Here is a 23,197-nt window from a genome sequence, read left to right on the forward strand (position 1 = left end):
CCTGCCTTCCTTTCATTTTCCTTTGTATAACAAAAGTCATAATTTTAGTAAAGTCCATTTTTATCAACCATTTTTGTAAGTTAGGCCAAAGTCAGACAGATTTTCTTCCAAGTTTTATGGAGTTGCGTCGATGTATGTGTGATTCATTTTAGTTCATTTTTATAGAATGGATGCACTAGATTGCAGTTCACTCTCTTGCCTGTGGAGATCTAACTAGTCAACGAGCGTGGGAACTTCTTGGAAGTAGAGGCTCTGCTTTCTCTCTCATCTTTGAAGGGTCCAGTGCTCTGCACACAGCAAATTGACTTCAAGCACTGCTAACTGAAGAGCTGCTTCCGTTTCTATTTTAATAGTGTCCAACCACCCAGGTACCTATGGACTTTTTTCCATATGAAATCCAAACCTTTTACTTTAATGTTGTTAGTGTAGGTGGATGTGTGTGTGTGTCTTATAGCATTCATCAATAAGATCATTCTTCAGCAGATAACTCAGGGACAATAATTACATTTACATGCTGTACTACTCCCACTATCTGCTGTCTCCCTTCACCCATGTTTCTGTTGTTCTTCACCCTTGTGGGGAGGTATACGTCGATCATTGTGATGGGTTCCCCTTTCTTCCCCCATCTTCCCCCTACACTCATGGTATCACTACTTCCATTAATGTTCCTGAGGGGATTATCTGCTCTGATCTGTACCAGTGTACATGCTCTAGTCTAGCCAGATTTGTAAGGTAGAACTGGGGTCATGATAGTGGGGCGGGGGGGGGGACATTAAAGAACTAGAAGAATGTTATATGTTTCATCCATGCTATACTGCAACCTGCTTGGCTAATCCCTTCCTTGTGACCCTTCTGTGAGCGGCTATCCAATTGTCTACAGATGGTCTTTGGGTCTCCACTCTGCCCACCCTCCTTATTTGCATCGATGTGGTTGTTTGTTTTTGGCTTTTTGACACCTGATACCTGATCCAATTGACTCCTTGTGATCACACATGCTCCTGTGCTTCTTTCGTGTGGGCTTCGTTACTGCCCTGCTAGATGTCCGCTTGTTTATCTTCAAGCCTTTAAGACCCTAGATGCTATATCTTTGAATAGCTGGAAACCATTAGCTTTCTTCACCACATTTGCTCATGTACCCATGTTGTCTTCAGTGATCATGTAGGGAAAGTGAGCATCAGAGAATGCCAGGTTATTAGAACAATGTGTTCTTGGGTTGAAGGATGCAAGACCGTCAATGTCGGTCTTCTACCTTTATACTTAACATCTAAATATATAGTACATAGACCTTTATCCCTATCGTTTTATATTAAGATATTTACATATGTCGGTGCCTGTATTTATACCACTATAAATGTCCTTTGCCTCCTAGTTCTTTCCTCTATTTCCTTTTACTTTCCTCTTGTCCCACTATCATGTTCAGCCTTCATTCTGCTCTCAGTAATTCCTCTCAGCTACATTGCACTTGATCAAACCCAACCAGGCATTTTACTATAACAGTGATCCGAAATAATATTTTTCTTTTGTGATTGGTTAATTTCACTCAGCATAATGCTGTTCAGATCCATCCATACCATGAGGTGCTATGTGGTTTCATCATTGCTTTTTAGCCATGCATAGTATTCTGTTATTTGTAAGTACCAAAGATTCTTTATCTTCTTCTATGAGCAGAGGTGTGTCTCTTCATGTTATGACTTAATTCTTTAGGATATATACCCAGCAGAGGGATTGCTAAATCATATGGGATTTCTATTCCCATTGGTTGCAGTAGTGCCATATTACTTTCCACAGTTGTCGTGCATACTTACAGTCCCGCTGTGGGTGTATGAGGGTTCCAATCTGTCTTCAACTTCTCCAGCATTTCTTTTCTTTTTTTTCCCCCTCTTGTGTGTGTTTTACCTTAGCTTTCATTGTTAGTGTGAGGTGATATCTCTTTAGCATTTTGATTTGCATCTCCCACGTGTCTAATAATCATGAGCTTCTTTTGTTATATCTGTGGCTAACTGACCACAAACTATTTAGTAGTAAACTGCCTGTTCATGTCCTTCTCCCACTCTTAATTGAGTTAGTCATCATTTTTTATTGAAGTGTTACAGTTTTTTATAGATTTTAGAGATTAGTCCCTTGTCCATTGTATCATTATCAAAGATTATTTTCCCACTCCATCAGCTTTCTTATTGTTATTTTGATGAATTATTGATACACATAAGAGTCTCATTTTTAGTAATTCTCAGTGTATTTTCTGTGTTATATTTGATAGGGTCCTTAAGTTAGTCCCTAATTTCTCATTGATAATCTCTATATAGCTCTAGGATTTAGTTAGGTCTTTAATCCATTTTGAGTTTATCTTTGTACATGAAATGAAGTATGGGTCCTGTTTCATATTTCTACAGATGGAAACACAATTTTGCCTGCACCTTTGTTGAAGGGACTCTCTCCTCAGCTGTCTGTAGGTGGATGAACTGCTCTGCATTCTCTATTCTGTTCTATTGATCTCTATTATTGGACCAGCACCAGGCTGTGCTACCGGGCTGTGCAATAGATTTTGAAGTTGGGAAGTGATAGCCCTCAGAATTTTTAAAATCCATCTTATTGGGAGCTGATACAGATATTATATCATTCCATAGTGCAATCACATCAAGCAGTACTGTACAATTGCTCCCACAGTCGGTTTCAAAAGATTCTCTTCCTTCTTGAATTTCTTGACATCAGCTCCCCCTGCACCCCGACCCCCCCCCCGACCCCCGTACTCCCAAGGAACCCATATTCTACTTGTTGCCTCTATAAATTCCTTAATCCTGGGTTTAATATGCTGAAAGCAAGAGAAATGTATAGCAAGATTTCAAGAGGGCTATCCCCAGTGACAAAATACAACGGAGATAAACCCCAATACGAGAAGAAAACCAAACAAACCGAAAATGATGTAAAAACCAGATCAGGCCCAATGTGTATCAGAGAGTTTAATCAAATGAGAAAGTTTAGACTGGTCAAGCCAGGTTTGTCAGTTTGATCTTCTCTAGTCCTCTCTCAAATGGACTGGTTGTTCTTAAGAAGTTCTTTGCTTATCCTGATTTTCTTCCCTCCCCAATTGGTTGTTCCATTTCTTTGAAGAACAAAGTTGAGATCTGGATGTAATAGTTGGGTTTTTTTTGTGCCAACATGGCACCTGTCAGAAAATATGGGTGGAGTTTAGCCTGTCAATGAAGTTGCAACTTGATGACCTCCTTTGGAGGTGTGACTGAGATAAATGGCTCTCTGGAGGGCGGCCCTTTCTCTCTCTCTCTCTCTCTCTCTCTCTCTCTCTGCCTTCACCTTCATGCCTTCATGCTGGAGAGCCCCTCTAGGACCTGTGAGAGCCCTATATTCTCCCATCACAATTGGATCTGCACCCTGCACCCACCGGCCAGTGATGTTCCTGCATCCTGCATCGTTGCCCGTGGCTGTGTGAGTCTGAAGAGGGGCTTATGGACTAGTCTCTGCCTCATGGACTGGAGTTGGACTGGGCTGGAGTGTTTTATTGATGCACAATTACTTTCTGATATGAAACCCTTTCTTATACATGAGTGTCTCTGTATTTGTTTGTCTAGTCAATCTAGACTAACACACTAGATAAGAAAGGCATTTTGTATATTTAAAGATTGCTTTGGGCAATACTGACATTTTCATAATATTAAGCCTTCTTCTTTATGAACATGGAATATTCTTCTATTTATGTAGGTCTTTTTTGTTTCTTGTATAGTGTAATAGTGGCCTTTTATGATGACTGCTTCCTGGTTGTTGTAAAAGGATCTACCTGTGTGTTCGGTTGGTCAATTTACCTCAGAAGTTATTTGCATCTTTTAAATGGCTAGTGATCCCAAGCATTTCTTCATCTGTTTATTGGCCATCTGGATATCTTCTCTGGTAAACTGTCTGTTCATGTCCTCTGCCCATTTTTAAATTGGTAATTCTTTTTTTTCTTGTTGAAGTGCTGCAGTTTTCTATAAATTTTAGGAATTAGACCCTTATCTATTATGTCATTGCCAGAATTTTTCCCAGTCTGAGATTTCTTTTACTCTTTTGATGAAGTCTTTTGATACACTTAAATGTCTTGTTTTTAGGATACCTCAGTCATCTATTTTGTCTCCTGCAGTATCTGTGTTTTGTTATGCTTGATAGAATTCCTTCCACGTAAAAGAGCCCTTTAGTTTATCTCTATATTCTTTTTATGGTGCTAGGGTTTGTACTTACGTCTTTCCATCTTGAGTTCATTTTTGTATATGGAGTGAGGTATGGATCTTGTGTCATTCTTTTGCAAATAGAAGTTCAATTTTGCCAGCCATGTTTGTTTAAAAGCTACCTCTTCCCCATTTAATCTTTATCAGCCCTTCATCAAAAATCAGCTGTTTGTAGGTGGTTGGGTTTATTCTGGGTTCTCTGTTCTAGTCCACTGGTTTACTTTTCCATCATTGTAGCAGCACCGATTGTTGACTTCTTGTGACTGTACAGCTGGCTTTGAGGTTGGGAAGTGAGAGACCTCCTACTGTTTGTTTTGTTTTTATTTTCAGTAGTACTTCCCTTATACCTGGGATCCATTCTGCTGCACCCAGTGAATAGATGTCCCTATCCTTTTGAAGGTAGAGTGGGCCTGATGGTACTGCTGCAACATCTAGGAGACTGATGGAAAGGAGGCTGCATTAGGTAAACTTTCCCAGGCTGCCATCTGGCACTCGCCCCAATTCCGGGACACAGTTCCAGTGAAGCCAGTAGCCTGTGTTGTCATAGATCTTCATATATTATAGACATGAAACCCTTATGAGATATGTGGTTTCCAATTATTTTTTTCTCATTCTGTAGGTTACCTCCTAACTTTGTTGATAAAATCATTCAATGCAAAATATACATATATATATATATAGAGAGAGGATATTTACTTTATCTAATTTTCTTTTGTTGGTCATTCTCTTCTTAAAAGACCATTATCAAAGCCAGGTCTTAAAGTTTTATCCCTGTGTTTTCTTCGAAACGTTTCATGATTTTCATTCTCATATTTAGGTCCATGATCCACTATGAGGTGAATATTATAGATAGTGTGAATTACTGGTTCTGCTTCATTTTTCACATGTAGAAATCTGCTTTGTTCCTATATCATTTGTTGGAGACATTACCCTTTCCCCCTTCAATGGACCTATCACCTGTCAATTTGTCATATATCCATGAACTTATTTCTGGACTCTTGTTTCTATTCCATTGTTCTATATGTCTGTTCTTAAACTGGTACTATGCTATTTCAATTACAATAGCTTTGTAGTGTGTTTTGAAATAAGTAAACATGAGTTCTAGTTCCTTGTTCTTTTAAAAGATTGTTTTGGCTCTTCACATCTCCATCTGATTCTATAAGGCTTTGAGGATCAGCCTTTTCAGTTGTGAAAAAAAAAGCCTGATGGAATTTGGATAGGGATTACATAACATCTATAGATTGCTTGGGGAAGGATCAATGTCATAACAATATTAAGTCTCTCAATTCATGAACACTGGATGTCTTTCTATTTAGATCCTTTATTTATTTTCGAAATGATTATAATTTTCTGTTTATAAATCTTTAATCTATTTGTTAAATTATTCCTAGGTATTTTATTCTCTTAAATGATTCTACCAAACCCAAAACCAAACTCATTGCCAGTAAGTCGATGCTGACTCAGTTACCCTATAGGTCAGGGTGGAACTTCCCCTGTGACTTTCCGAGACTCTGACTCTTTAGGGCAGTAAAAAGCCCAGTCTTTCTCCCATGAAGCAACGGACCTTGCTGTTAGCAGCCCACAACTCCTCTCATCAGTCTTAGGTCTAGGGGAAAGCATTATTAAGACAGTGGTAAAGTAGCCATTGGTAAAGTATAAAATTAACTATTATCCATGATTAGTGAACTTGCCATTAACCCCCTAACATGGCAACACTATGCCACCAGGTCCCCAGCTATCTTTAAATTCCATTCATCAGTATAGAATACTATCTAGTCCACATATATCAACTTCATTTTTCAACAGTTCTAGATGTTATGGATATTTTTTTTTATTATTTTATTGGGGGCTCATACAATTCTCATCACAATCCATACATATATCCTTTGTGTCAAGCACATATGTATATTTGCTGCCCTCATCATTCTCAAAACATTTGCCCTCCACCTCAGCTCTTAATATCAGTTGCTCATTTTCCCCCTCCCTCCCCACCCCCCCTCCCTCATGAACCCTCCATAATTCACAGCTTATTATAGTTTTGTCATAAGTTACACTCTCCGACATCTCCCCCCACCCTCTTCTCTGCTGTCCCTCCCCTAGGGAGGAGACAATGCCTAGATTCTTGTAATTGGTTCCCCCTTTCTACCCCACATTCCCCCCACCCTCCAGGCATCGCCCCTCTCACCACTGGTCATGAAAGAGTCATCTGTCCTGGATTCCCTGTTTTTCCAGTTCCTATCTGTACCAGTGTACATCCCCTGGTCTAGCCAGATTTGTAAGGTAGAATTGGGATCATGATAGTGGGGGTGTGGGGGAAGCATTTAAGAACTAGAGGAAAGTTATATGTTTCATCGTTGCTACCCTGCACCCTGATTGGCTCAATTTTTAAGTGTTGTTTACACTCAAACTTCTGGAAAGACTAATTTTCAATTATATATTCTAGCCAAAATTAATCCTCTGTGCCAAGATCCTCGCCTCTCTATTTTCATTGATCCAGCTTCAATTATTGGTTTAACTACTAAGGCAGAAAATACAAGAATACATAAGAAGATCAAATGGCCAGATTGTCAGATCCTATTTGAAATGGACCCTGTCTATCAAAGTAAAGTAAGTTTATGAACTCCTTTGATTTAAGAAGCAAAAAACCACCGAAATTACCATGATTCATACCAGTTGGTAAACCATTCCCAGCTTATCTCCTCATCAGTCTTCTTCATGATTTCTCACCTATTCTCACATCTGTGTATCTTTCCCAGCATCTAATATGCAAATGAATTTTCTCTTTTAGTGGTAGTTCATAATAATAGCTTTTTAATATGTTTGCTTGACATGGCTCCAACTCTTTTCATTATCATTTACCAGATTACTACAGATTAGCCTATTATAATTTAAAAAGATGTACTTATCATTTTCCTGGGTAGTTTTTTCAAATTACAAGAATATTTAATCATCTTAACTTGGGTCAGAATTCTAGGTATCCAAATCATCTATGTTTTCGGAATGGGGTTAGGACATATGTTATATAGAGCTACCCATTCTAGGATTATGCCTACAACATATAGTCTCTAATAAGGTAGCAAGCATTTCCAGTATTTGGCTCACACATAATAGGTAAATTATAAAATTAAACTGCTTGATAAACTTCTAATATAAAAACCAAATATTTAAAATTTTCATCTAAGACTTTTTAAGTTTTCTGTTTTTCACATACTTAGCCATTTAATAGAAGTTCTTAACACAATGAAATCGATATAAGAAACATTTCATTTCAATAAACAATTAACTATTAGATTTTACTTTTGTAACGTTAAAAATAAAATTGCAGACTTCAATTTTAATCATTCTTATCTGCAGGTTGTGAATCTCCTGACTGTTATTGGTAAATCAATGGGACAAGTTAGTTCTTACAGCAACAGCTTTCTGAAATATTGTACCATGGTGGAAAAGTCCAAAATCATGACTATGAAAATGTCATCTTTGGGAGGTGAATTGACTTCAATACAGTTTAAAAAAGTACTAAATAAATTCAGAAAATATCTTACAAAGATTGTGAACATGACCATTGAGAAACGCATTGGTATTTTCAAAGTTATGAGTGTTGATTATCAATCAGAATGTTTGCCATTTGTTGATGATGTCATAATTATGTGCCACATCCTTTTACGACGTATAATGCAACAGAGGAATGAAAATCTATTGGAGGTATGTGTTTTGATATTTTCTATTTTATAAAATTACAATTTTAAAATATGCACTTAGAAAATACACATGTTAAGTATTATCTTAAGAAAAGTCCAATATCTGTTAGTTTCATGTATGCCTTGATCAAATGTTGCTTTTTCAAAGAAACCTTTTTTGACCGATATATCTAAAATTGTACCCTAGATCACTTCCAATTTATTTCCCAGTTGTTTCTTTATAACATGTATTGGTACCTGTCATTGTTATAGATTCATTTTTTTCTTGATCATATCTTTTACTAGGCTGCAAACTTAAACAATTTATGGGATAGGTCTTTTAGAACAAATGAGGTTCCCCTGTGGCTGACTTCTTTTGAAGAAGACTTCTAGGTGGTCAGATCACAGATTTCAGATCTAAGAAAGTATCTAATAACACTCAAATTATGTCAGAATCAACTTGATGGCAGTAATATTAAGTTGGATTGAGCTGTCACTCATCTTTGTCTCTAGGACAGATCTAGATATTAGCAAACCAGTTATGATGAACTGAAAAGCTCCCTCAATAGTGCTTCCGATCTGATTACCAATATTAATTTTTTTTCTTTTTGTCTTTTATTCTAATCATTTTATTAGGGGCTCATACAACTCTTATCACAATCCATACACACATCAATTGTGTAAAGCACATTTGTACATTCATTGCTCTCATCATTCTCAAAACATTTCCTCTCCGCTTAAACTCCCGGCATTAGGTCCTCATTTTTCCCCTCCCTCCCCGCTTCCCCCTCTCTCATGAGCCCTTGATAATTTATAAATTGTTATTTTGTCATATCTTGCCCTGTCCGACGTCTCCCTTCACCCACTTTTTGGTTGTACATCCCCCAGGGAGGAGGTCACATATAGTTCCTTGTAATTGGTTCCCTCTTTCCTACCCACTCTCCCTCTACACCACTCACTTTCGCCACTCACACCACTGGTCCTGTAGGGCTCATCTGCCCTGGATTCCCTGGATTCCCAGTTCCTATCTGTACCAGTGTACATCCTCTGGTCTAGCCAGACTTGCAAGGTAGAATTCGAGTCATGAAAGTGGGAGAGGGGAGGAAACATTTAGAAACTAGAAGAAAGTTGTATTTTTCATCGTTGTTACATCACACCCTAAGTGGCTCATCTCCTCCCCGAGACCCCTCTGCAAGGGGATCTCCAGTGGCCTACTAATGAGCTTTGGGTCTCCACTCCATACTCCCCCCATCATTCACTATGGTAAGATTTTTTGTTCTGATGCCTTATACCTGAACCCTTCGACACCTCGTGGTTGCATAGGCTGGTGTGCTTCTTCCATGTGGGCTTTGTTGCTTCTGAGCTTGATGGCCACTTGATTACCTTCAAGCCTTTAAGACCCCAGACGCTATACTTTTTGATAGCTGGGCACCATCAGCTTTCTTCGCCACATTTGCTTATGCACCCATTTGTCTTCAGTGATCTGTTCGACGCCAATATTAATTTATAATAGTATTTACCATTTGATTATTTACTCATATCACAAATATGCATTCATTGTCATATTTATAGAGAGACAGACAGACACACAGAGAGACAGAGACAGACAGATTGATTGCAAGAAAATAGATCATGCAATTGTGGAGGGTGCAAATTCAAAATCCATGATTCAGGGAGCAGGCTGCATGCTCATCTGGAAAATTAAATCTCTGTAAATCAGGCAGCTGACTACTGGTTCACCTGGTTGCAGGAGCTGGCAACTCCAAATTCCATGGGTCAGGAAGCCTAGAAGCTTCTCACCTCCTAAAAACTAGAGGTCAGACAATAATGAGATCAATGCAGATAAGAGCAAGAGCTTTGCCAGAATATCTCCTCTTAATATCATGATTCAGTCCACAGCTCGGGAAAACAACTCTTCCCACTGGGTTTCTTCTTTTATCAAGTCGCAACGTAGAAGGGGATTACACAGTATCTGACAAACCACTGGAAATAATAGTTGGCACACAATATTAACCATCATAGCTGTAATAGCTCCAGCCATCATCTCTACCTTCCAGGCAGTAAGATGGAAGAAAGCAGCAAAAATGAGAAACCCTAAGTTTCTCATTTGTATGAGACCACTGCCAGACAGATAAAAATCAAGACAAGGTCTTGTGTATGAAAGGGGACTGAATTTGTAAGTTCCAAAGAGAGGGAGGGCAAAGGTGGGAAGAAGCAATGGACTAGAAGGTACTGGCGGGTGAAAGGGGGCATGGAGGTCATAGGAATGTGAAGAGATGTCCGTGGAGGATGGGAATACCAGACAAGAGAAGGTTGGTGAGTGTTTTGAGAGTGAACTGTTGAATGCAAAGTTGATTGTTTGAAATGTAAATACTCCCACATAATTCACAATAAAAAAATCATTTTTAAAACGTGGTCTTAACAGAGTGCATGGCATTCCAAACAAATTCTGCCTTTGTTTAAGGCGAAAGAGAATGAAAGTTGGTAGCAAACATAACTGCGTCATCAGGAAATGGGAACAGAAAGAGCCTGGCACATCAGAAGAACTGAGTGAAGTTCATTTTCTTGGTAGAATTCTCTGTGAAGAGGGATTGACAAGAGGTGACATTGAAGAATTTGGTAGAATGACTTGCAGGTGATGTTCCAGATGTTTGAACACTAACTTTAAGGCTGTGGGAATTACTGCAAGGTTTTAAGCAGGGAAAGACTGAGGTGCAATTTAAATTTTTGTTAGGATCACTATGGATGATGTGAAAAATGGGCAGAGGTGGTATAAAAGGGAACAGTGTGGCGTCTGAAAAGTATATGGATTTGAACTATAGTGAAGATGTGAAATTAATAGGATTTGGTGATTGAAATGAGGAATGTCAATGTATACTTTCAATAAATTGATGCTTTCAAATGTTGGTTAGGCAGCAAGGACACAATTCATTGGAAGGAGTATGATATTTGTTGAATGGTGTGATGTTCAAGTAGAGGACATTATAAATATTCATGTACAAGGTTAGATCATAAAGCAGTGCTACCAAGGTTCCAGCTCATAGATACATGGGTCTATTCCAAGCAAAATGTGTTCAAACAAGTGTCTGTGATCAGTGGATGACTTCAAACAAGATGCCTTGATAATACACTTGTCTTAGTCTCAGGAGGGTTCTTTCAAAGTAAAAGTCCACTCAAAGAAATGGCTTCTAAGGGGATCTGCTGGAGCAATTAAATTCAAGACAAAGAAGTCAGATCACAGGAGAAACACACCAGCCGGTGTGATACAGGGCTTATAAGTACTAAAATCCAAATCCAGAGGAGAGCATGGTATCAGAGCTTAAACTCTGAACACTCAGTTTGCAAAAGGCTATAATGACAATGGAAGCCCAAAATTCATTTGCATGCGGACTCAGTCTCTGACCATAGTCTGGAGTTGTGAATTGTCTTGCTATCAGACAGCATTATAAAGTAGATTATGGCAGATATAGTTCAGTTAAAATATGATACCTTATCAGTCGATCTTCCTTTTGACCCATTTTAAATTTGTTCTCATCTTTAATATTTTCTGTTTTCTTTCTTACTGAGGTTTTTCTCTTTTATTGTGTGGTTGTTGTTGGGTTTTGTTGAGTTTGATTTTGTTTCATGTGTTTGCTTCTTTGTTTTCCTGTATATGAAATCCAGGATAGGTACAGCTATAGAATTTGTAACTGGAATAATAATTACCTAGGAACATGGCAGAGGAGACTGGGAGGAAGTGGAGGGCTAACAACAATAAGTACAAGAAAGAAGAAAAGATTCAGAATTAATTGTTGTGGTAGTTACATAATCTGGTGTCAATTTAGGGCTTGAGAGGATTAAGAGTTAAGGGGTGGAGTCTAGTCTGTCAATCAGATCATAGCCAATGAGGTCTCTATGTGAGTGTGGCCTTCTCCTGAGAATTCTGGGAAAGCCGGTATTTTCCTCCTTGGAAGCAGGAAAGAATTCTCTTTCACTGCTCACTTCCTGGGAGACATTGCAGCTGACAAGAGACATGGAACTATGCTAGTGTCCTTAGCTGGAGAAACCACATGGACCTACCCTGATGCAACCAGACCTCTGAAGCTGGGGAAGCCACGTAGAGACCACTGCCAGTGCTGAGATGCTTACAATGTCACTGGATCCAGACTTTCTACCCACTGGCCTGTGAGCATCTTGCATTCAGTGTCATTGTATGCGTTTCATGAGTCTGAAGAGGACGTTATAGATTGGTATCAGACATATGGGCCAATATTGAACTTATGGACTTGATCTGGACTGGGTGGGATGTGTTCTCAATGTTCAATTCCTCTTGTATACAAACCTCTTTTTCTAATATGCATATGAGTTTCTATGGATTTGTTTCTCTAGTCTACCCAGACTAACACAATTGTGGTGATGAATGCACAACTCTTCTTAAATGGTCGAAATACTGAATTGTATGATGTGTGAAAGTTATGGCAAGTGCATTTTGGGATCGTAGAGGTAAATTTTCTCAGAGGACATAGGAAAATCATTAGGACCTATTAGAAAGAAAATTGAAGAGAAATGAAAAAATGTATTGGTGAGAAAAAGGCCAGCGTAGTTGAACCTAGATTTTTTTTTTTTTTTGTCTATTGTGACAATGAACCTGCTCATTCTTCAAAGGTAGCAAGGACTATCCCATGAGAATTCTGTTAGGCAACATTAGCTCATCCACCCTACAGCACTGATCTTGCCCCATGAGACTTCTTTTTGTTCTCAAAACTCAAATAACATTTAAAATGAACACAATGTTAGTCCTTGGAGAAAGTCAAAATTGTTTGCATATAGTATAAATCTAAGCGTGCAGAATTCCACAGAGAGTGGTAAGAGAGATGGAAACATCACCTTTAGAAATGGATAGACCTAGATGGAGGATATGTTGAGAATTCCTAGCTTCACATTTTCATCTGGTTGTTTAATAAAGGTATCTATGATTTCTTAGCAATGTATATTTTTTACTTAACCCATATTTTACACTCTCTATACACATATTCTATGTTCAGATATGCATGCCTAGATACCATGATAAAGGTCTACATTGCGAAGATTGAATTATTGGCGTACAAATGGTCATTGTAAATGAGAACTCCCTTGTTTATGTGTGTGGAGTCAGAGGAGATAGACACCACCAGCCTGAAGAAAATCAGCATTTTAAGAGGAAGAGGAGCCTGCAAAATATAGTACAAAGTATTCAGAAGAAAACGAGAATATTTTGAAAAAGAAATCTTTAGCAGTTTTTAATGCTGCAAGGAGTTTAAGAAAGCATCGAAGAAAGGAAGGAGTCTCTTATGTGAAAGCAGTGGTGGGATTTAGCCCGTTCCCACCGGTTCAGCAGAACCAACACATAATTATTTATTTGTTTGTTTATTTGTTTATTTTAGTTCTGCTGAAGCAGGGACAAAGCACTGCTCCTGAGGAGCGAAATGCAGCTCAAAGACAAAGAAACCTGGGGAACATGAAAAGAGCCACACACACACACACACACACACACACACACACACACACCACCCTACCCACCCACCCACGTCCCCAGCCCTGCAAATCCATTCTGCTTCCTAAGAAAATGCTCCCAGTCAGGAGAGCAGGGCTCCGTCTCTGGATAAGAGTCCAGTGAGCCCCATAAGGACAGAATAAAGTCCTTCCTGGTGTTATAACCCGCTTGGCTTTGACAACTCCTTCAGATCCACTTGGGTAACATTTCCAATGGGTTTTTGAAATGGCCTTGTAATCAGGATTCTTTCTAAGGTGGGCAGCTGGGCAGCCCACCAATGTGGACATCACAAGTTGCGATTTCTTACTCCTTTTTAACGTTCATCTGCTCAACCGCGTAACGTAAGCACCCATCATGACGTTCGTTGTAGCCAGCAAAACTCACTGCCGAGTCCCTGCCGACTCAGAGTTAGGACAAGATGGCACTGCCCTTGTGAGTTTCTGAGGCTCCAGTAAAGAGCCCTGGCTTTCTCCCAAGGAGCATTGGTTTTGAATTGCAGTCCCTTCCAATCGCAGCCAAACACATAAGCACTACACTACCAGGACTCCTTGTTCTGTCCCCAAAGTATAAAAAATTAGACTGAACTATGCTAGCAATATGTATTTATTCACTTCATTATACTTTTTGATAAATGCTATATTTTTATTGTCTAGACTTTGTTACTCCAATAAACAAGCATAACCCCCCCACCCCACCCCCCAAAAAAGTGCCAAACAAGAGAACGACTGTGTCATGTTTCAGCTTTGTGTTATGTCCCAAATTCCCATATAAATAGTGAATTATGCAATTTGTGGAAGTGTTTAAAGAGCTAAAGATATTGTCAAAACAATTGCTGCAAGTTCAGCAGCAACAGCAAGGAGTTTTTCAAGATGGACTTAAGATGCTCAGAGTAATCACCTGTTTCCAATACATCAAACACACTGACTACTGTAAAATTGACCTACCAGTCTAAGGAATGAGGTCTGACTCCTCCAGCGAAAAGATGGTTAAGGATAAATCACACAGCCAATGATGCTCGGATAAAAGTGAAGAATATTGCAAGTGAGGACTTCAATCAAGAAGCAATATGGAAATAGCTTAAATCACAGTTTTTACTTAATATTTTTTCATTAATATTTTAAAACATAGCATAGGCTAGTTTTGTATACCTCTTTTTTAGTCTTGTTTAAGTATAGCTGCATGAAATACTAAACTACATTTTGGTATATCTTTTTTTAATACTTAAAACAATCATTAGGGCAGTGAATTAGGGCAGTTAAGTTATTTGAATACCACCAGTGGATGAAAAGATAATGTGTGCTAGATCCTAAACTAAATGCTTTATATACATTATCTTTAGCCGATAACAATCCTATTACACTGAAACGAAACAAGATAAAGCGCCTGTGCTGCAGGCTAGAATTGAGTCCTAAAGGCTCTTCGTGGTCATACGCTTTATGGAAGCAGGTCGCCAGGTCTTTTGTCTCTAGCACTCTGGGTGGGTTGGAAGGGCAGCCTTTTGTTCAGTAGTCAAGCACAAACTGCACTTTGTAAGTCTTGTTCTGCAACATAAAAACACAAATTACTCGGTTACGTTTATGATGGCATCCCACAAAGATTGTCAGAAAAATTGACAAACAGTTTATTAAATAAGGGGTTCGTTTGTCTCCAGAAGTGGGGGATTTAGATGATGGAGGTGACCAAGTTGGGGTGGGAAAATGGGGTCTGCCCCTTCCACCTGCCTAGGGGTCTAGGAGGGAGGAATGAAGCAGTATCCTCCTCCGAGGGCAGGTTCCTGATCCGAGTGGCTTGGGGAGTCATGCGATGACTGGTGAATGGCCAGGTGTGTGAGTCCAGAGCCACTTCTGGGCCCTCACTCCTTTGGTCTTCAACTCGGGCCCGAGCTCCCTGCCTGTACTTTATAAAACCCCTGTTGTACTTTCTACTTGTGTTGTTATGATACTACTTGGTTAATAGACCGGGTGTGTGTTGGCTAATACCCAAAGAAGTTTTGGGGTTTTTTTTTTAAGGCCTGCAAATGGTCTTTCTTTATGTGCTTTTTGGGTGTCTTCAGAGAGGAGGAAGAGTGCCCAGAACTGAACCTCAGGGGAGGGGGATTCGTTGTGCCAAGTGGGGCTGGAGCTCCAGGCTTGTGCGGAGAGTTAGTCTACTCACTATTTACGCCTGCTCCGGGCTGCCCTGTAGAGTTATCCCAAAGCAGCTGGGGTAGGTTGTGCTGTTATTGGTTGTGCTGTTATTGGTTGTGCTGTTATTGGTTGTGCTGTTATTGGTTGTGCTGTTATTGGAGATTTAGCGCTACTAGGTTATCAGGCTGGAGTTCCCTTCACTGAGAGCCAGGTCTACTTGTGTTTCTATCAGCCCTCAGGCTGGTGCCATAGGGCTATGTCCCCGCAGCTCAGCCACTCTGCCACCGTAGCCAGCTCCCAGACTGGGAACTTGCACTCAGCCAGCTAGTGCCAAGGGCCAATGACAAAGGGGGTCTATCAGCAGATGTTGCTGCTCAATAAATTTGTGTCTACTTCTCTTTAGGCTGAGAATCCTGTGATCTGGAAGTGTAGATTATCCCTCTCCATTTCTCCTTGATACTGGTCTCTGTAGAGTTACTTGGTTGCCATCTTGCTTTCCTCTGTATAACTCCTCTTAATGTGATTGAACTATTGAGTTGTTTGATATGTGAATTACATGCCAATAAAACTGTTGAAAAAGAGTATAATATTGATTTGGAAAGACTGCATAAATATTTAATAAAAGACCTCGAAATAGGAAAATATAACCATTATACTTTGAATATAGAAATACAGAAAAAAAAAATACAGTTGTTTTCCATTTTAATGGAATTATATACATACATTTATGAAAAGTGTGCATGTTACATATTTACAATAGATACAAAAGGACAATATAATTGAGAAGAATGGAGTTTAGAGTCACATACAGCTTTGAATCATAGCTCTACATCTCACTGAACTTCATATCTTAGGCTAATTGATTCCTCAAAGACTCAGTGTCCTCCTGTGGAAACTAGAATAACACCTATTTGGCAAACATAAACTTAATGAGAAATCATATATATATAAAGAGCTTTGCATATTAACACTCAAAAAATGGTATCAATTAATTTGCCTATTCATATTTCAGTCATACCCTTGTTATTGATAGTACATTTATTTCTGTAAGCAGTTATTCATAATAGGACTTCTTTTATGCTTTAGCAGCATTTATTTTACTTAAGAGATATAAGTTCCTTCAATTAACAATAAGAAGATTTGATCATGTTGATGCCCTAATTTTAAGCAATATTTAGACTAATGTCTAGAGACGTTTTAATTTTTCTAAATGTTTCATTGTTTCTTAGATAAGTTAAAAAGAATATTATAATACTGAAAATCATTATATAATTATAATTGATGTGTTAATGATTTCAGGAAATAGAATCATCGTTGAGAAAACTGGAATGTGAACCCACTGAAATAGAAGAATTTGTGAACCATTTTACTTTTTTGGATGAAGTTTCCTTAGAAATACCTAAATTAGAAAGAGAGTACTTAGCAATTGCTCAACTTAATGCAGTTGTAAAGTATTATCAGATCATTATTCCAGAAGAAAATGTTGCCTTGTATAAACTCCTTCTCACCAAATTTAGTCAGTTGAAAGCAGCTGTGAAGTTAAGTGAAGCAAATAAAGATGTTGTTTTCTCTAAATTTAAAGAAAATTTGGAAGCATATATCTCTGTCCTGCAGGCTGACGCTATTAATTTAAAAGAAAAGGTAAGTTTTTGTTTTCACTAGAAATAAATTCGATGATAACCTTATGTATAACCAAACATTTCCAGTCCTATCTCATTTCATGATGCTGTGACTGTTATTGCAACTATTGTGACAATTCATCTTTTTGAGGATTTCCTTTATTCTTGTGGATCCTCTAACCATATCAAACGTGATATTAAGTTGATCACCAACTCAGTCTTAGTCTCATGTAAATGTAGGCATTTGGTCATTTGCTTTCTGTGGAATCTTGAGTAAATAATTTAATCAAAGAATTCTTTACCTGGGAATTTGTATTATAATCATTCTTCAAAATGTTGGCGGTTTGTGAACTTGAATGAATAGCAGAGAGGCTGCCCACTCTTACCCGTGCTTCCTAAAGTCCTTCTTAACATAGCTCAGGCTGTCCCTTTTGCTCCTTGGAGCTGGGTACTGGGCCAAACTCAGGTCTTGCTTCTTTTTCAATACCAAGGATCTGTGTCTTCCCAAGCCCAGGTCCTGTTTCTTCCCTAAGTCCGAGGACAACCTACCTTCTGGACACTGGCTGCAGCTGCCCAGTTCTAAGTCTCCTGTGAGCTTCCAGGACCTCGTAGGCAGCATCCCATTCTCATGCACCCCACATAAACCCCTCCTTAAGTTTGCCTGGTACACCAACACCCCGTCTTCCCTCCTAATGGAAAGTACTATACAGTGTGAGCTTCCTTTCTATTGGCAAACAGCATCTACCAGTCAGTGACCCGATCAGGAACTCAGGGATCAGTACTGCCAAACATACATTGCTAATGGGCAAAGTAGTTGATAGCATTTTTTAATTATTGTCATAAATGTGAAATGTCAGATAATAAAGATAATTGATAAGTGAGGAGTAGGTGTATATATGGACATTGAAACCCATCAGATGTACTTTTTTTTCTTTCAACAATCATTCATACTTTTAAATATATATTGTAATTGAGCAAAGGTTCACTGAGCTAATCCATTTTCCATTAAGTATTTCAAACACATTTTGTTCATGTCATTGGGTGCATTACTTCCTCCACTAATAATGCAACATCACTTCCTCCACTTCTTGTGTCTTCTATTTCCATTCCCCCTTCTTTTCTAACTCTTCTGAGCTTATGACCTCAAATGGAGCTTATTCTGAGAAGTTTGTAGTTCCCTCGTGTTACTGCACCTCTTGTAGACCTATGTATTGTTTGGCTTAAAACTGAGCCATGGGTATACTTCATCACTAGACTTGAAGGGTGATTAAAGGCTTCAGGGGTTCCATCCATGTCTGTCCAACCAGTAGGCCCAGCTATTATTATTTTGAATTTTGTTCAATATTTTTCTCCCACTCTATCCAAGATTTTCTTTCTTTTTTTAAGAATCATTTTATTGAGGACTCTTACAGCTCTTATCACATTCCATCCATCCATCCATTGTGTCAAGCACATTTCTATATTTTATATTTTATATTTTATATTTTTTTGCCATCATCAGTCTCAAAACATTTTCTTTTTCCTTGAGCCCTTGGTATCGGCTCCTCATTTTCCCCTCCCTCACCAACCCTCAATAATTTATAAATTACTATTATTTTTTCATGTTTCACACTGACCAATGTCTCCCTTCACCCACTTTTCTGTTGTCCGCCTCCCTGGGAGGGGGTTATATGTAGACCATTGTGATCGGGTTCCCCCTTTCTCCTCCCACCTTCTCCTTCCCCTCCCGGTATCGCTATTCTCATTATTGGTCCTAAGGGGTTTACCTGTCCTATCCAGGACTTTCTCATGTGATCCCTTTCTGAGCAGTTTGTAGTGGTACCTGAGCACCATTTTCCCTGGTCTCACGAGTGGAGAGACTGATGTTTGAGAGATCCATTAGTCCTTTGGGTTGAGTGTCTCCATCTATCTGATTTTTGTATGTTGGGCTTGTATTCTGCCACTTTGCTGAACATTTCCATTAGTTCCTGTAATGTTCTTGCTGAATCTCTAGGATTCTCTACATATAGGATCATATCATCCACAAATAGAGTTTTATTTTTCTTGCTGGTTTTGATGTCTTTAAATCCCCTATCTTTACATGTAGCTGTGACTAAGACTTCCAGCACAAAATTAAATAGGATTGGTGATAAAGGGTGTCCTTGTGCCTCGAGTTACACATTGACCGCTACTAACCTCAAGATCAGAGATTTGAATCCCAACAGCTGGTCCGTGGAAGAAAGATGAGGCTGTCTGCTCCTGTCAATATTTAATTTTCAGAAACCCAAAGAGGCAGTTCTGTCCTCTCCTATAGGGTCGCTATGAGTTGAAACAAACTCTGTGGCATTTGCAAAGGGAATACTTTCACTTTCTCTCCTTGGAGCATGATGTTTGGCTGTTTGTTAGGTATATGTGCCATTAGTTATACTTAGGAATTTTCCTCTCATTCTTGTTGTTGAGTTGTTTGTATTTTTTAGTCAATAATGGATCTTGAACTTTGTCAAATGCCTCTTCTTCATAGATCAGTATGGTCATGTGATTTATTTATGCAGCCGACTGTGATGGTTAATGTACAACCATTTTCCCATACCTAGTATGAATCTCAATTGGTCAGGGTGTAAGTCTTTTTGATATGTCATTCATGCTGTTGATTAGTATTTTGTTGAGAACTTTTGTATCTATATTCATGAGGGATATTTATATTTTTCCTTTTAGTGATTTATTTGCATAGTTTTGTAATCAGGGACATGTTTTCTTCATAAAATGAATTTGGAAGTGTTCTGTCCTTCTATTCTCTGGAATAGCTTCAGCATAATTGGTATCAGCTCTTCTTTTCTTGTTTGCTAGAATTTTTCAGTGATGCTGTCTTGAACAGAATTTTTTTTTGGTGCAAATTTATTAATGCTGTAATAAATGTCTTCTTTTGTGATGGCTCTGTTCTACTTTAGACCATGTTAGTTTAGATTGCTGTTATTGCTTTTCGGAGCTGTCAGGTCGGTGCTGACCCACAGGGCCCCTGTGTACAACGGAACGAAACACTGTCCAGTCCTGCCCCATCCTCACAATGGTTCTTATGTTGGAGCCCACTGACACAACAACTTTCATAGTTGAATATATAGCATCCCATTGCATGCAACTGAAATGTGTCAGCCCCATTTACGCATAATGTTCTATAAGTGAATAAAATAAAAATATTTTATTTCAGTTATGTGAATACCTACATCATAATCCTATAATCCTATCAGCATCTTCCCCCACCCATGAAAGTTTGTAAGCCAACCACTTCATACCTTTATCCCCTGTACCCCCCACCTCCCATTTTGAGTATCCAATTTCTATACTGCCCATTTCTATCAACCCAATGCTCTGAGGAGACAAGCATGCTTTTTGGTGTGAAGAATCTTCATTCTAGTTATGAGACTGCATCCATAAGCAAAGCCAAATCAGGACAGGCCATCCATAAAGTCAGCAGCAATGTACTCCAATACACAGGCTCAAAAAATCTTGTCTTCATTTGATTGGGTTCTGGTCAACTCCATGGCTCACCTCACTTAGCCTCAATAGCCTGTTGAATATAAATACATAATGTGATTGTATGAGTAGTTCTTTCTTTGCTACTCATATAGTGCAGTTGAGGTCTGTTCGGCTTGATGTTTGTATCTCTCTATGAATGATCTAGTAGTATAGAATTGGGGAATGGATTTCTAGCTGATATAGCTGCAGGAAGTTCAGGTAGGGACGGACCACGAGGGCACAGTGTTGTGGGGTCATGTGGTCTCCTGTGTTGTAGGGCAGGAAAAAACAAACCACAACCAAATAAAAATAATTGAAAACATTTTTTAATGTGTAGAGGACAGCTGGTAAATATCAAGAATGTAAGGAACAGGGTAAGAAGAAAAGAAAAAGGAAGGAAAATAAAAACAAAAGAGTAAAAGAAAATAGGAATAGCAGTAGACATAGATATATAATAAACAAAACTAGGGAAGGTGGGGGGAGAACCACAAAACAAATTCCGAGAAGAGAAAGAAGTGGTAAAAGAAAAGAGAAATAGAAGAAAATAATGAAGAAGAAAAAAAGGAATATAAATAAAAGAAACAACAGATGAACTGAAAAGCAAAGAAAGTCAAAGACTGTAGGGTAGAGCACCTGGTATTGGTTAGCACTCTATGCCTGCTATGGATCTCATGGAGGGGGGGGGGGGTAATAAACTGGTCCTAAATGCCATTGTCGCCGACCTCAGTGTTATCTTGAGTCAGGGAACCTGATCTGGAAGCAGTTCGTGCTGGCTCACTGGCTCAGATTGTGCCTAAAGTCAGGGTACTGTCCCAGAAGGAATTCTGGGGGCACAGAAGGCAACTAGGATTGGGTGACTGGTTATGAAAGGATTTCTAGCCCATGCAGTCGTGGCTAAGGATACAGAATCATGTGTTTTATTGATATTATGAGGGGGGAGTTACACGCTTCCAGACAAGGGGTGGTACATCTCCCCCCACACAAGTGCAAGGCTGTGAAGGCAGAGCAGGCATTGCAGAGGGCAAAATGGGTGTTACTGGCTGCTAGATGGGTGAAGGTAGGAATGGCCATACTTCTGGTCACCAAGATGGTGTAGGGAACACGAAGGAGTGCCACCTTTCTAATCCTTCACCATTGTGTGCCAGGCTGCTGGCTGGACAGAATGCCTCTAGCAGAAGTCCAAGAGGTCCTCGAGACTTCAGGCGAGTCAACAAGTTATCGGTCTCCTCTTTGGTTGCTTCTGTTCGGCTTCTTCTCCTGGTTAGTATTTGATCCACTGCTCTGTCCTTTCATACGAAGTACAGGCTTCCTGCTTTATCATCTATATCTGTTTCCGTTGGGCTTTTTGCTTTGATTTAGAGAGTATCTTTAGTGTGTTTTCTTAGTTCACCATCCAACCAGAAGTTCACTACTCATATTCTTATTGTTGGAAATGTTGGGTTAAGGGGTTGATTTGGGCACTTACTTTTTAATTTTTATTACTTTCATGTTTTTAACTATAAATTTCCCTCTGAGCATTGCTTTTACTATGTCCCAAAATTTTGAGTACTTTGTATTTTCATTCTTGTTTGATTCAAGTATTATTTAAGTTGTATTTCATTTATTCAATTACCCCATGGTTTTTATGAAGGTTATTATTCAATCTCCATGTATTTAAGAAATCAAATGACTTTTTGAAATCTTCCTATTATTGATTATTTTAGTATTGATATCTAATTATGCTGTTATTGGGTGGAGTGTTATGTATGAGCTATGTGTCTAAGAGGTCAAATTTGCTGATTGTGTTGTTTAGTTCTTCTTTGTGTTTGTTGTTTTGTTGCGGTTCTTCTAGCCTTCACTGAATGTGACGTATTAAAGACTCACACACTTGCTTCAGAGTGAATTACTTCTCCTCGGTTCTACCAGTGTTTGATGTGTGCGTTTGGAGGATTTTGCTTTGAGTTACTAGATCTTTATTATGGCTATGTCCTCTTACTCAGCTGACCTGCTAGTCATGACATAATGTCTTCCTTGCCTCTTATGTTAATTTTTGTCATTAAAGTCTGTTTTATCAGAGATTAATAGTGCCATCTCTGATCTTTTTTTATCGGAAATAATCTGATTGTGCTGTTAGGAAAGCATTGGATTGCTAACCTCAAGGTTAGCAGTTCAAACTCACCAGTCACTCTGTGGGGGAAAGGTTAGCCTATCTGCCTCCATAAAGATATATAGCCTCAGAAACCTTATGTAGGGTCACCTTGAATCAGAATGGACTTAATGAACAGTGGGTTTGAATATCTAATCTTATTTTATTTTTAGAGTTTTTTTGTTATTACCATCTTTATGTCTGAGGTCTGTCTTTTGTAGACAGCATATTGATCTATTCTGTTTTCCTACCCATTCTACTACTTTCTGTTTTTGCTTAGTGCATTTAACCCATTTACATTCAGTGTAATTATCGATAGGGAAGAGCCCTGGTGGCATAATGGTTACACGTTGGTCTGTAATCCAGAAGGTCTGCAAGTTGATACCACCAGCAGCTCCGTGGGAGAACGACCGGACTTTCTACTCCTGTAAA

General features: G+C 38.9%; 1 protein-coding gene across 1 annotated transcript in view; it reads left to right on the plus strand.

The window, feature by feature from the left end:
* DNAH14 (dynein axonemal heavy chain 14) overlaps positions 1 to 23,197 on the plus strand; it is a 387,990-nt gene that overhangs the window by 66,438 nt on the left and 298,355 nt on the right. The window contains exons 13-15 of the mRNA XM_030887822.2: positions 6,658 to 6,821; positions 7,569 to 7,916; positions 16,829 to 17,170. Of these exons, the coding sequence (XP_030743682.1) occupies positions 6,658 to 6,821; positions 7,569 to 7,916; positions 16,829 to 17,170 (854 nt within the window). The remainder of the gene's footprint in view (positions 1 to 6,657; positions 6,822 to 7,568; positions 7,917 to 16,828; positions 17,171 to 23,197) is intronic.

This window comes from Echinops telfairi, unplaced genomic scaffold, assembly GCF_000313985.2.
Source record: "Echinops telfairi isolate 266 unplaced genomic scaffold, ASM31398v2 ScPeMD7_7424;HRSCAF=8462, whole genome shotgun sequence".
NCBI classification, from domain to species: Eukaryota; Metazoa; Chordata; class Mammalia; order Afrosoricida; family Tenrecidae; genus Echinops; species Echinops telfairi.